We start from the raw sequence: 13,185 nt of genomic DNA on the forward strand, positions 1-13,185 counted from the left end.
GCCCAGGGCCCCATCCAACCTGGCCCTGAAGACCTCCAGGGATGAGGCAGCCACATCTTCTCTGGGAAACCTGTGACAGGGACTCACCACCCTCTGAGTAAAGAATTTATTCTAAACATCTAACCTAAGTCTCCCCTCTTTTAGTTTAAAGCCATTCTCTCTTGTTCTAATGCTATCAAACCATGTAAAAAGTCAGTCTCCCTCCGGCTTATAAGTCCCCTCAAGTACTGGGAGTGAGGTCTGCCTGAAGCCTTTGCTCCAAGATGAGGATGTGATGTCCACAGGCCTTGCACACATCCAGATAGAGGACATCTTTTGCTCTTCCTTTGTCCACCAAAGCAGGAGATAATGCAACAGTTGCTACTAATTAAAAAGAACTGCGTAATTTAAACTTACAATCAGAATTTTAAGCTTACTTTTGTTGTAGTTGGGCCAGCAGCAATTGCACTGGTGTGACAAGATGTATTGTAGATTTGTTTTCTGAAAATAACCAGGGATTCCTATTCTAGTTGGCTGGTGGAGGCTAAGTGTGTCCCACTGGAATAGCTGCTGGTAACAGCTGAGTGGATGGCTTTAGCAAGAAAATATCTCCTAGATTTCACACCAAAGAAAAACAAAGAGAAAAATCGGAATATTGCTGATAGTAACAACATCAGTGTTAGCATGTATCAATATAGCATTGAAGTCATATTCTGTATTGATTTCATTGCAGGCAGTTTGTATTACCTAAGTACGCTTGTAAGTTTTAAAAAAAAAAACCAATTCTGAAATACAAAGTGAGAAACGTTGTAGTTTAAATCCTGCACTTAGCTCTAGAATGCATTAAATCAATTTCTTAACCAAAGAATGGTATTATACTGACTTCAGTACATTCACCAATAAAAGCTGTTAAAAATTGGTTAGCTCCTAGGCTTATGCCATTTTCAATTTGGAAGTGGTTCTTCCTAACACAGTTAATACCTCTGTGGCTTTGACATTAAACACTTCTGTAATAAAGTATAAACTGACGTGTAAATTAAAAAAACTAAGAAGTAAACTATTTAGTACAAAGATCTATTTGTTTATGACAAATAAGATGTCAACAGAGGAAGCAAATTAAATCACAAGGAAGTTGCTATTTGTTAAGGCACTTTCCAAGAAAAATATATATCAAAAGATTATTACTACTACATGACAGTGTGAAGAAGGCATATTCAAAAATAGCTGATCTCAGTATCGAATCTAAAGTCCATAGGTAAAAAAAAACACATAATGGTGCATCTCTAAGTTTCTTTAATAATGGCAGCTTTTCTACTTGGGGCTGTATTCTTTCCTTGTCTATTTCCTTCTGTGAACTTTGTCCAAGTGACCTTAGCTCGCTGCCTGTAAAGCATTTCATGTTTCTTCATTCCTGTCAGCTCTCTAGTTGCAGACAAGACTGTGTACATGGTATTCTATTAGAAATACTGCAGAAGGAGGACTTGTGCTTGAATTAGACAAATCAAATTTCATTGTATGTTCTCTCCTCAGGTTTGTGGTAGGATGATTTTGCTTTTAATAATTAAATTTTAGAAAAGTAGAGCAAAATGTTAAAAAGTAAAAAAAAGAACAAATAAACAAGCATTGGAATCAAGTGAATCTTGTAGTTTCTTTGAATGTTATTATCAAGTGCTCTGCAATGACCATGTTTTGGAATCTCTACACTGGAATCTGTAGAAAGTGTTTGCCCAGTGGAGGCTGTAGATTGTTTAACCTCAAATTCCAATAAACAATCTTCATAATCCCGTTGTCACTTTCTAGAGATGAAGGCATTCTGCAGCAAAATATTTTTTAGGAATTCATCAGCTACACAATGAGAGAGAGTTTAATAAGAAACGCCATACATGTGGTGATTGGAAAAAGTTTTTTCTCTCATTTTAAACAACTCGGGTGTGTCTATGTTGACAATCACTGTTCAGCTTGAATCATTAAATACACTATGAGGATCTTCTGACATGGAGTTACTGCTCTTGTCTCCCAGCCAACAGTTTTTAAATAAAATTGTCTCACCGTGTCTTTTACAAAATCTTTCTGCCATACTTGCATAAATGTTGAAATAAAGCAGTTATATAACTGATGTTTTGTGCTAACACTGTGTTATTTCACTGAATCAGAGAATTTTAGGAACAGGATAGGTAGGAACTTGAACATCAATTTTTTGCTATGCAAGTTTGCACATGTTCAGCTTTGGAACTTATTACTCAAGCTCAGTACTTGTGTGGTGCTGTGGAACAAAACCCAAAATTTGGTTTGAATCCCATTCAGCTCTCATTCACGTTCAGGCAGTCTCTTCAGTAGGATGTTTTGTGCTGTTTCCTTTATTCTCGTTTTAAATGGAGAGTGGCCTCAACCCACTGAGTTTCTTCTGAGACTACAGTTTTTTTGTGCAGTCATCTCTTTTTTCCTAGCTAACATCAGGATTGTTAAATCCCAGTAGCCCCTTTTTTCTGTTCCAGATAATGGTGCTCATGTCTTATCACTTAAACCTTTCAAACAGCTGCCCCCTACCAGTCACTTTCCTCTTAGCAATATTCGTTTATTTTTCTGGATTTTTTTAAGCTGCAAACATCTTTCTGGCTTATCCGATTTACCACACTACAGAAATGAATTCTAGTTGATTGAATCAGAAAATAGTTTTTAATTGATTCTGCAGAAGCTGCTTTGTCATACAGCATTATGAATACAGTTAATTTGCTGAAAGCATTCCAATAAAATATGTACCTGTATTTAAGAACATTTTATGTTTTAATGCATCATTTCATACTTTGTTTTGTAAACATATTATTTCATGTTGCAGAGTATATTCTTTTCAACCAATAATACAGAATGAAGTTAGTTCCTAAATAAAAGACTTTAGTATAAATAATGGTATTTTTTTTCTATGGTGTTTGTACTTTAAGAAAAATAGCAATGTTTTTTTGCTTTTGTCTTCCAGGCTCTAACCAGAGAGATACACCATAGCATACAAGAGCTGAGAATAAAAGTCAAAGAGGCAAAAAAATGGAAGAAGGAAGGGCATGTAAAAAAGGCCTTTCCCAAGAGTCTGTTCAGTTGGCAGCATCTATCCTTAATGTTTCAACAACGGATCTTGAGGAGATATTAGAAGTAGAAGATGATGAGGTAAGTCATTTTAAGGACTGCAGTAAAAAGGGGCTAGATCTGAAGATGCTGTAATTTTCCATTCTTATTGGAAGAGAATATCTAGTTAAAGACTGGAATTTCATTGTGCAGCATCCAGCACAAATAAAAAACAGAATTGTTGAATTTAAATTAAAAGGTCAGGTTAGAGATTCCTAAGGTGTCAAGACTTCGGACATACATAAATAAAATATGAATATACTGTTTTGAGCACGCAGATGTAGAACATTACTTGAAAATCCTTAGCAGTTTCCTTTTTTTGTGAGAATATTTGGCAGGGTTACACATTTTAAACAGACTTCTGCATTAATGAAAACAAAATTAGAATGTATCTTGCTGTGCCAAATTGATTCCGTTGATGATTACTTTCTTGAATTGTGATACTCATTAAAAGTATTTCTAGTAGATAAATATTTTTGGAGGAGGATCCATTGCCTTTTTCTGATGATTCTATAATACATTTTTCTGTTTTACTGTGAAGTATTTGAGTGTTTCATAAATCACCTTTTATGGAATAAATACAGTAATAGGAGTTATCATTATCCAGATATATTGAAGCCTGATCAAGAAATACACTAAAAAGCCTCTGCAGTTACATTTAAGAAATGTCTAGGAGTTGACCATCATTGACCTGTAACTGTATTTCAGTGAAGACTTAGTCTTCTCTTAGCCTTAATGGAGCTTTACATTTCACAAATTACAAATGAGGGTATTCAAATGAGTTAAATAAATGTGCTTTTTATGTGTATGCATGTGTATCTATACAGGTTACAACCATGAATATAAATATTATGGACTGATCCTTTCCCTGTTTATACACCTTTAAAAACCCTATCACTCCTATATACCCTTGTAAAGCAATTGGCTTTGACAGAATTGTTGTCTATTTGCCTCATTCTCAAAGAAACTTTTATATCCTATTTCTTTTAGCAGTGTTGAGAATGTATGTGTAAAACATGTGAATATACTCAATATAGGTGATGAGAGATTTCACTACATAAATTTTAAACACATATTCCATTTATCAGTGTGTGAGAAAATTGAATGTGTAAAATTTCCATATAAAGTACACATGTACCTATATAGAAAAGAACATGTGATTCAAGACATGCACAAACATAGATTTATAAATTTAGCAAAGCCCTCATATTCAGTGGACAAGCTTCAAGTAACTGGTTCTGAGAGCATCATTCCTTCTTCCACATGCTGTTTATTTAATATGTATCTGACTATATATATCCTTTATTGTTCATTATGTTCTTCTCAAGTGGTGTTAAAATATTATGTATCTGTATTTTTAGGAAACAGCAAAGGCAAAAATGGAATCTGAAAAAGACAAAGAATGGCTGCTCTGTATACAGAAACTTCTTGAAGCACAGGTTATAAATTTATTTCTTCCCTTAACAAATTACAACTTTCTACTCTGAATAGATAAGTGTTTTTAGGTTGTAATTTATCCATTGTCTTTTTAATTATGCCACCACTAACTATGTAAAGTAACATAAAATCCTTGTTTTAGTAGCATTTCCTTTTTGTTTCTCTTAAGAAGTCTTAAGAGCCAGTGGATAAAACTGAAGATATGTTAACCTACAATTTAGTATAGCTAACTTAACAGCTGAAAGCTGAAACAGTGCTGAAGAAAACCAGCACAGATCTTGGCAAATGCATTAATTAAATTATTGAGACAGTGGAAAGGATCCATCCTCTCATACCTCTTAGGAAAAAGAGATTTTTTACTATGTGCCTTTAAAGTTAGTATTTGATATGGACACCTGAGGAGTTCATGGGTTTCGATGACCTTTTACTGTGGACCTGTTTCCAGTCAATTCATGTTTTCCTCATAGCCAGACAGCTGTTTATTATCGTGTCTTCCCGCATTCTCTACAATATTTTCTACTGAGACCTCGAGCAGCTTGTTAGTGGGAAGTAAATATTGATTTGGCATCCTGTCAATGCAGAAAGAATGAAAAAATTTCCACCAGAGGCCCCTCAAACATTTTCCTATCGACATTTTCTGGGCAGAGAGGAAAGCTGCATAGAGGATGACAAGGCTGAGACTAGCAGAAATCCCTGAGGGGTCCATTGAGACTGCCGCTGTGACCTGTGTGATACTTCTTCTTCTCTTTCAAGTCTTTTTTTTAATACACACAGAGTCTGCTGGGATGCTCCCCTCTTGTAAGTGATCAAGGGCAGTTTATTGGCAGGTGAGAGCCCTGCTTTTCTAGCCATAGTCAGCTTTTGTTTGGACATCACTGACAACAGACACCGACTCTTGAAACTTTTCCATTATGCTTTAGTTGTCTCCTTTATTCAGGCAATGTGTAGCTGATATCTGAAATGAAATAAAGTTTGATTTATAAATCCGATGTTCCTAATGCATATTCACTAGCGTGAGTCCATTTGAGATGCCATTCATGTGAATGATTGAAAACATTTTGATAATCATTTCAAGGGAACAATCTCTTTCAGGTTGAAATGTTTTATCACTGATAGCTTTTGTGCTTAGATTGTGTCCTGTGACCAGATTTCTTAAGAAATGACAGGTTTTTCCTTTGTCATTATCCAAACTTTCTGTCATTAAGTCTGCTTAATTGCTGCAGTGGAGATGGAAATATCAGTTTATTTTTACTAGCTTGGTCAGAAATATTAGCATTTTAGTTTAAACACTTTGTAGTGTTACATGAAACTCAGAAATAATGCAGAATTACTCCATGAAATTGCTCACATTGTAATTTTTTTAAAAAACCTATCAATTTCAGTATTCTGTTCATATTATTTACTCCAAAATATAAATCAGGTGAGGAAAATGATGAGGAATTCTAGTTGTATTTTTGTTGTCATTCTTTGGCAGATTGTTAAAAAATCCTAAACACAATTTTATCACTCTCTTTCAGTGTAGGGAGACAGCCAGAGCCGGGGCATGGAGAGTGGGGGGGTTATTGACCGTGTAACCAAATCTTAACGAAAGCTGGGGGAGCGCACTGCACTTAGCCACATATGTTTGTGTACGAGTTCATAGTGGTTTTCAGTGGTTTTTGCTCCATCTTGTGGGGTTCCTCTGGAGGAGCTCCGAAGGTAAAAGTAATTCTCAGCAAATAAATCTTTAGGATCACAAAGGAATTAGTGCTTTTTTAGGTGCTGCCCGCTCTGCTTTTCCTTTCTGTCCTTGCCAATTCACATGGATCGAAATTGCATATATTTCTTAATTTCGGCGCAGCTCACAGAAGCCCTTTTAATTGCTTAACTCATGCCTTGTCCAAAGATTGGTTGTGGTTTCATGTTTTAGACATTGGTAGTATTTCTGATCAGAAAACCCATGCTCATGATGGAATTAAAGCTTTCTGCTAGAACTTTGCTCAGAACAAACTGCTCAGAGGTACAGGTTGACAAACTGAACTCTGTATTCTGAAAAAAGGTGCAGACTTGCTCTTTTCTCTCAATCTGAGAAAATGTTCAGATGGAAATTGCATCAGATCACTTAATATTGCAGTTTGATATAGTGTCTTTTTGTGCCATTGAGCCAGGACTTTGGAACATAATTGCCCAGCAGTATTGATTTAATTGCCTAGGTTTATTTGTGGACTCCTAATTATTGACTGGAGGTAAATTTAATGGAGAAACCTTTATGAACACTGGGAAACTGCTGCTGTTGCTGTTATACATAATGAACTGCATCATATCCCTTTAGATCATTCTTCAAGCTAATTTTATTCCACCATGACAGTATGATAACGTTTAAAATGTCATAGACATTTTATTTTTATTACTGACATACGCCATTTTACTGCTGCATGAGATTTTTGGGGGGGGGACTGGGGCAGCACTAGTTGCTTTTTACTGTCCTTTTATAGATTCCCCTAAAGTCTAATCATAAGGGATAGCAAACCTCTGTTTTACACTGATCTGTACCTTTATTTGCTGCACACTTATGACTTAAAAAAGTGTGATTTCCTTCAGCTTTACAAAAATGTTAATAATTCAATGCTAAATATTTTTGCATTCATGAATGTCCCCAGTCAGAATTTGTGTAGCCACTTTACCAACCGCTGCAGAACCGTATAGGAAGAAACTTAAATTTTGATAGAGACATCTCTGCTTCAGGATGTAGTTATGTACATAAGAATCATCTAATCTGGAAATATACCCATGTTCTGAATTCTGCAGAGTTAGTAAAAATCACTGGCTGTCTAAACCTACATCTTGAATGGCCAACAGGTGCTTTTTCCAGTTTTTGTGTGTAACGCCCAAGGACTACAGTCACTAAAGTATAAAAATGAAACATCTTAATAACTGACGTTTGGATGATAGTTAGGAGATTTTCTTGCCTTTCAAGAACTCACTTGTACAGAGGCCTCACAGGAATGCATGCAGATACCCAGTGTCCATGAGCCATGCGTAGAGACATTGAACTCCTTGTGCGTGGGCATGGGAGAGAGAGCCCAGGAGATGTATTGCATCACCTATAGAATATTGGGTATCTGGGAGTTTGTAGTGTTTGTGAGGGTACAATTACGGGCATCTTGATACATAGGTGTGTTGATAGTTTGCATGAGGCTTTTACTCACATGGGGTATTTTCTCCCACGTCACCTGTTTGTGTATGTTTGTTATTTGAACCTGACGCAATGTAGTAGCATTCTCTGCTTATAGTCAAGAAAATCTAGCTTTTTTCTGTTCCAAGGAGCCTTCTATAATCAAATTGAAAGGATGACTTCTTTTCACAGCTTAGATAAGATTTCTCTTACCACTCAAGGCTTTCCTTCATTGTGATTGATTGTAAGGAAGAGCATCTCTGAACAATCAGTTATCAATTTCATATGTGAATACAACATGTTAATCCTAATCTAGATTACTAACTGAAGTCTCTGAGAACTATTTTTTTAGTAAAATACAAATCATTTGCCTAACTCTTCCAAGCATTCTATCAAATGTCAGAATTGATTTATCAGATCCCTTATCAGACACAGAGCAGCTCTTGTCTTCCCTCCCTCTTCCTGTACTCCTCAGGATATCACATCTCATATGAAGCTGCCTAATGAAATCTTTCCTCTCATGACCTCATTATTAGTATACAAATCATATTCCAGTAGTTAAAACTTCCAGAAAAACTCCCTCCCCTTTGTTCTTTGGGCTCTCTGTAGGTATTTGTATAATCTGTCTCGAGAACACAGTCTTGGAGCAGCATATTCACTCCTCATCAGTAAGGTTTTTCTTTAACCCGTTTTTAGGATTTACACTGGATTTTAATTGCAGACTTCCTCTGGTCTTGTCTGCGAATGTACGACAACAGCCATGGTTGTTTCCTTTCAAATTTTCTGGTTGGAACTCACCTGTTCTGCTTCCTTTGGTCTCTCTCCAGTCTGCATCTGTCTTAATCCTGCTCTTGAATAGGTCTCTTGCTCATTGCCTGTTGTCTGCTCAATGCACATGTGCACATTCACTTGCTCACACATGCACACACTGACCACGGTCACCACCTTACAGTGTTTTACATGTTTGCACCTTAAAAAGCAGCAGCAGTGCAGATCAAATTTTGCTCTGGGTACTGTTAACATCATATACGTTCAGCTATCCCAGAGGAGAGCAAACAAAGAATAATAATGAAATGAGGCATATCTCAGTATTCTATTCTACTGTCTTACAGTTACAGTGAAATTAGGAAGTTTGGGTCATTAAAAATTGGCATTACTTCAAGTTTTACTTGAGGTCATTCTTTGTGGTTCACACAATTTGAGTTGAGGAAGTTTTGCAGCATGTTTGGATAGTTTTGTTGAGCAAATTTATTACTCTGACGATCCATTTGGGGAGATTTAAAATAGCACTAACCACTAATTTGTGTATTCCAGAAATAAAATACCATTGTTTCTATGTATGTTAACACATTTTAGAGTTTGCGAAACAGAGGCCAAATAATATTGCAGCCCATGAATTGAGATGTTATGTCTCATTGGAATAACAACGTTTCCTTGTTCTCATTACCAGTCTTTTCACTGGCAGATCAGGAGGCCGTGTGGTTGTGCACACACATGTTGTGTGAAACTCACCAGTATAGTGTAAGGTTGACAGACATAACTAGTATCTTTTTTTCAGAAGGAATCTTTGAAAGAAGCATACTCAAAGTAAGAATAGGTAGATGAGAGAAATAGGAATAACTACCAGCATTCCTGACTCTTCAGGATCATATTACTGGATACCAAGATACTTTTCTGATGTTTAAGAAATATGCCATTTCACCCGTATGGCTTTCTAGTCTCAAGAAAAAAATTTGTAATTTTGGTAATGGTAAATAAACAAAAAATCTTCAAATCCAGGTAAGCCTTCTCTCTTAAATTTTCTGAATTAAACAAAAGCAAAAACAACGAAAAAAAAACAGTTAAATACTACTTCTCCTAAAGCCTACCATAATGTACTGATTTAGGATTGCTATCACTGACAGTGCTCAGTGTTTGAATAAATTGCCTGTGGCACAGATAACTGAAAACCACTTGAAGGAAGTATCATTCTGTACATAATTATCACTGGTATAAACAAGATTTCACTCCTTAGGTGTGCACTTAGCACTCACTGAACTCCCAAAGCCTTCCCCAAGCATATGGCAAGTTTGGAAACTGGGATAAATACTTTGGAGTAGAGACATCTTCAGCAGTTCTGAAGTTCTGGTTAGAAATGTAGAGGGAAGCTTCCCAGGATAGTTACAGAGTCATCATTAAAAGTAAACCTGACAGGCTTCTATTAAAGATGAAGACTGTGGAGATCATCCAGCTCTGGGTGTCAGCATGGAAATAAAACCAGATAAAAAAGTACAGCATTTTCTCTGAAACCAATAAATGTGAAATAATGACACAACATTCAACTTTCAAATGCTCTTGATTTAAATGAATGATTTAAATGGAAAGACTTCTTTAAAAATCAGTTTGCTATGACATGGAAGCCACAGAGACTAGTGAGCAGCAAGTAAAATGTAGGTAGAATGATATGAACCAGAGACATCAATAAGAAAGCATTCATCTTGGACAGAACATTAAGGAGGTAAGATGTATCAAAAATGAATGCACTCAAGCTAGGAAGAAGAATTAGGGACATTGAGGTAATGGTATCGTGTTCTCGTAAAAACACATTTAGACAAGGAAGGAGAGCAATTAGAGTGAACAGGATGCCGGGGTCAGTGCTTTTAAAGCACAGTAGCAAGTAAGTGTCACAGAATTTCAGATAAAATTAGGTCTTGTTTACTCTGAATGCTCAGTGAGTTGGATCTCTCTATTCCTCAAAAAGTCACCACAAAAGATGGACATGGTTGACAGCTGTAGATGAATACCAGAAAATTCTTATAATAGAGAGAAGTTATTTGTGACAGACGGAGGCCAGACGTCTGGTCAGCAGTTACCAGCCCTACAGAATACCCTGTCCAATAGAAGAGAGTAATAGTGCATATTAGCAGCCTTTTTCTGTGACTGCAAAGTGACCACTGAACAGAACACAGGATTGCTCTATGTCCTGTTATAATCAGTTCACGGCAGATATTTGCTGTTAACAAGTTTTTCCTTGCTAACACTTTAGGTATTTTTTTCTGACTTATTAATGGTGATAGATATTAGTAGACTGGGATTCTCTCCAGATATGTAGGTCACTCTGAAAGCAATGCCTCCTATTTATTTCTATGAAAACTACAACAGATACAAAGAGCACAATAGTACTTTTTCATAGAGCAAATTCTCAACTACAAAATACTTTCTCAGCAGAGTCACTACCATTAGCTATGCATTTTTGCTAGTGCATGCCATGCTCATCAAAATCTGCACCAGCAGAAGTGACCCACTGTTGCTGTCACCACTGCTGAAATGCACCACCCACCACCTTACTGTGCTCACATACACTGACTGGGATCCATAAACATTCAGCCAGCATCAATGAATGTCAATAGGTGCAAGTTTTCCTGCATGGCAGAATTCAATCCCTTTGCCTCATATGTGCTTCCATGTCAGACACCATTATGTCAGTGTGCCCCTCTACTGCCATCTGTTACACGACAACAACATGTGACAGAATACTGATGGGAAGGTTCAGCCACCACTGCTGTACCACCAACAATTGCCTTCAATGTCATGGGCCAACATAATGAAATAGAAGGCATTACTTTCAAAGCAGCCCTTGTATAATTTCAGACATTAGTGCACAGCATTTGTGTTTGGTTTGTTGTTTGGCTGGTGATTGAGCTTCTCAACTAACTGCTAAGTTTTTGCTAATTTATTTCTAGTAGCCTTATTAAAATAAAATTAACTCTGTTTCTGACATGAATGGCAGCTGTTACTTTTTCTATCACCACTCTTCTCGCTAGGATTTCAAGAAGGTAGACAGAGCTTTCTGAAGCAACGCAATAAAACTGTTGGGTTCTGCTCTAACTCAGTGCTGTCCCCTCTGTGGGTGGAGCTGCATGGAGGAGCATTCTGTACTTCCTCCACAAGTACTTCCCAACACACCGCACACTCATACAGACTGCGATAAAGCAGTGATAGAGAAAAATATATCCAGTCACTTTCTTTGAAGACACTGTGCAAATCTTTTATACCAAAAGAGGTTTTTGATTCTTTTTTTTTTTTTTTTCTGCAAATACGTAAATGCAAATCTTTGTTACCGTATTTTAGAGGAGCAAGTTTTTGTCTGTTATCCCTATCAATACACTTGGAGCTTCTGGGGTTTGGGGTTTTGGTTTGGTTTTATTTACAGGTTTTCATGTATGTGTCTTAAGTTGCTGCGGATACCACAGCACTGTGGGCTGTATTGGTAGTTCTGTCTCATCCTCCTGAGAGCAGGGAACATGCACTACCACTTCTGCATGCCCTAGAGATGACTGTAACCCCTTATTGATCAGCTGGTTGAAGATAAATGACACAGATGCTAGTACTGCAGTTTACATCATTAACATGGTCAGTAAAGCATGAATTGTTCAATAAGGCGTTTATCTTTTTTTCATTTTACTCTGTTCTTTTATCATTTTTATGGTAGTGCGCAAAGTTCTAGGCACTAACCAGACAGGTGAACTTTAAAGTTCAAGATATGTGTGTGTGTGGTAGTTGTCAGAACTAAGTGAAATCTAAAAGCCGAAAGAAATTTAATAAATGTTTTTATCATGAAGAAAATAAAGTTAAATGACCATTTTTCTTGCTGTGTTTCTTTTTCAGTTTCCTTTTGCCTCGTATTTACTGGATGCCATACTGGCAAAATTAAATGAAAAGAAGAAACTCGGAGAAGAGTATAGTTCTCTCATGAAACACAGTGTAACATAGGAATCTTCAAAAAGGGTGACTAAAATGTGTGCTGTCTTACAACGCTTTTCCTCTTCACATAAAGAACTGTCAATAGGCATGTTTAAAACATAAAAAGAAGCTGTGAACTAATTAATTGTTGAACAAGAGGAATTAATTATGTTCCTGTTTACAAAGAAGTGTAGTGTTTCATTCTTGAAGACAAAAATTGCTGCACATCAATACAAAGTTAAACATTAATTTCCTTTAAATGCTTTGGCAGTGCATAGCAGCATGAGCTTTGTAGAGAGAGGATGTTTTTTATATGGCCAATACAAATCCGTACAATTCAGTAATACAGAAAACAGCCAAGTAACTCCTGATTGTACTGGTCAGAATGGTAGAATTAGGATTTACGAAGAATATGAGAACGTAATTGCCATTTTGAATACCTTATTTCAGCTTCTTTATAAATGCCAAGTTTACGATATATGCCACATAAAATTATATGCACTCTCTCTGTCAGTAAATGAATGATTGTTGAAGAAAACCTGTACAATGCAGAGTAATAGTCCTCAGAAAAGTTGTATTTTCTTCTAAGTTGGATGACACTGTGTGCAATGAATTTAATTATATTTTTAAAAGTTCGCTACAATAAAGTTATTTCCAATGTGGATTTTTTTTTTCCATTAGTAGTTCCATCAGAGTTTCAGTTCTTGCTCAGCTAGTATCAAACTGCAAGCCCTCACTTTGTTTTGGAAAATGGTATAGAGTTTTCTTTTTTTTTT

The 13,185-nt window shown here is 36.4% G+C and overlaps 2 protein-coding genes across 3 annotated transcripts in view; both read left to right on the forward strand.

The window, feature by feature from the left end:
- LOC104915035 (centlein-like) overlaps positions 1-13,185 on the forward strand; it is a 449,820-nt gene that overhangs the window by 421,310 nt on the left and 15,325 nt on the right. The gene's annotated exons all lie outside the window — the stretch shown is intronic.
- LOC104915037 (centlein-like) lies at positions 2,936-13,071 on the forward strand. Its single transcript, XM_010725682.3, has 3 exons — positions 2,936-3,138; positions 4,458-4,535; positions 12,335-13,071. The coding sequence occupies exons 1-3, from the start codon at positions 3,019-3,021 to the stop codon at positions 12,437-12,439; spliced, it is 303 nt and encodes a 100-aa protein (XP_010723984.1). The 5' UTR covers positions 2,936-3,018; the 3' UTR covers positions 12,440-13,071.

This window comes from Meleagris gallopavo, chromosome Z (genome assembly GCF_000146605.3).
Source record: "Meleagris gallopavo isolate NT-WF06-2002-E0010 breed Aviagen turkey brand Nicholas breeding stock chromosome Z, Turkey_5.1, whole genome shotgun sequence".
Classification (NCBI taxonomy): Eukaryota; Metazoa; Chordata; class Aves; order Galliformes; family Phasianidae; genus Meleagris; species Meleagris gallopavo.

Bases quoted from the DNA above. Each gene is read 5' to 3' on its own strand.
- LOC104915037 (XM_010725682.3), top strand. From the start codon at position 3,019: ATGGAAGAAGGAAGGGCATGTAAAAAAGGCCTTTCCCAAGAGTCTGTT. The intron at 3,139-4,457 runs GTAAGTCATTTT...CTGTATTTTTAG, and splicing joins TAGAAGTAGAAGATGATGAG to GAAACAGCAAAGGCAAAAAT. The intron at 4,536-12,334 runs GTTATAAATTTA...TTTCTTTTTCAG, and splicing joins AGAAACTTCTTGAAGCACAG to TTTCCTTTTGCCTCGTATTT.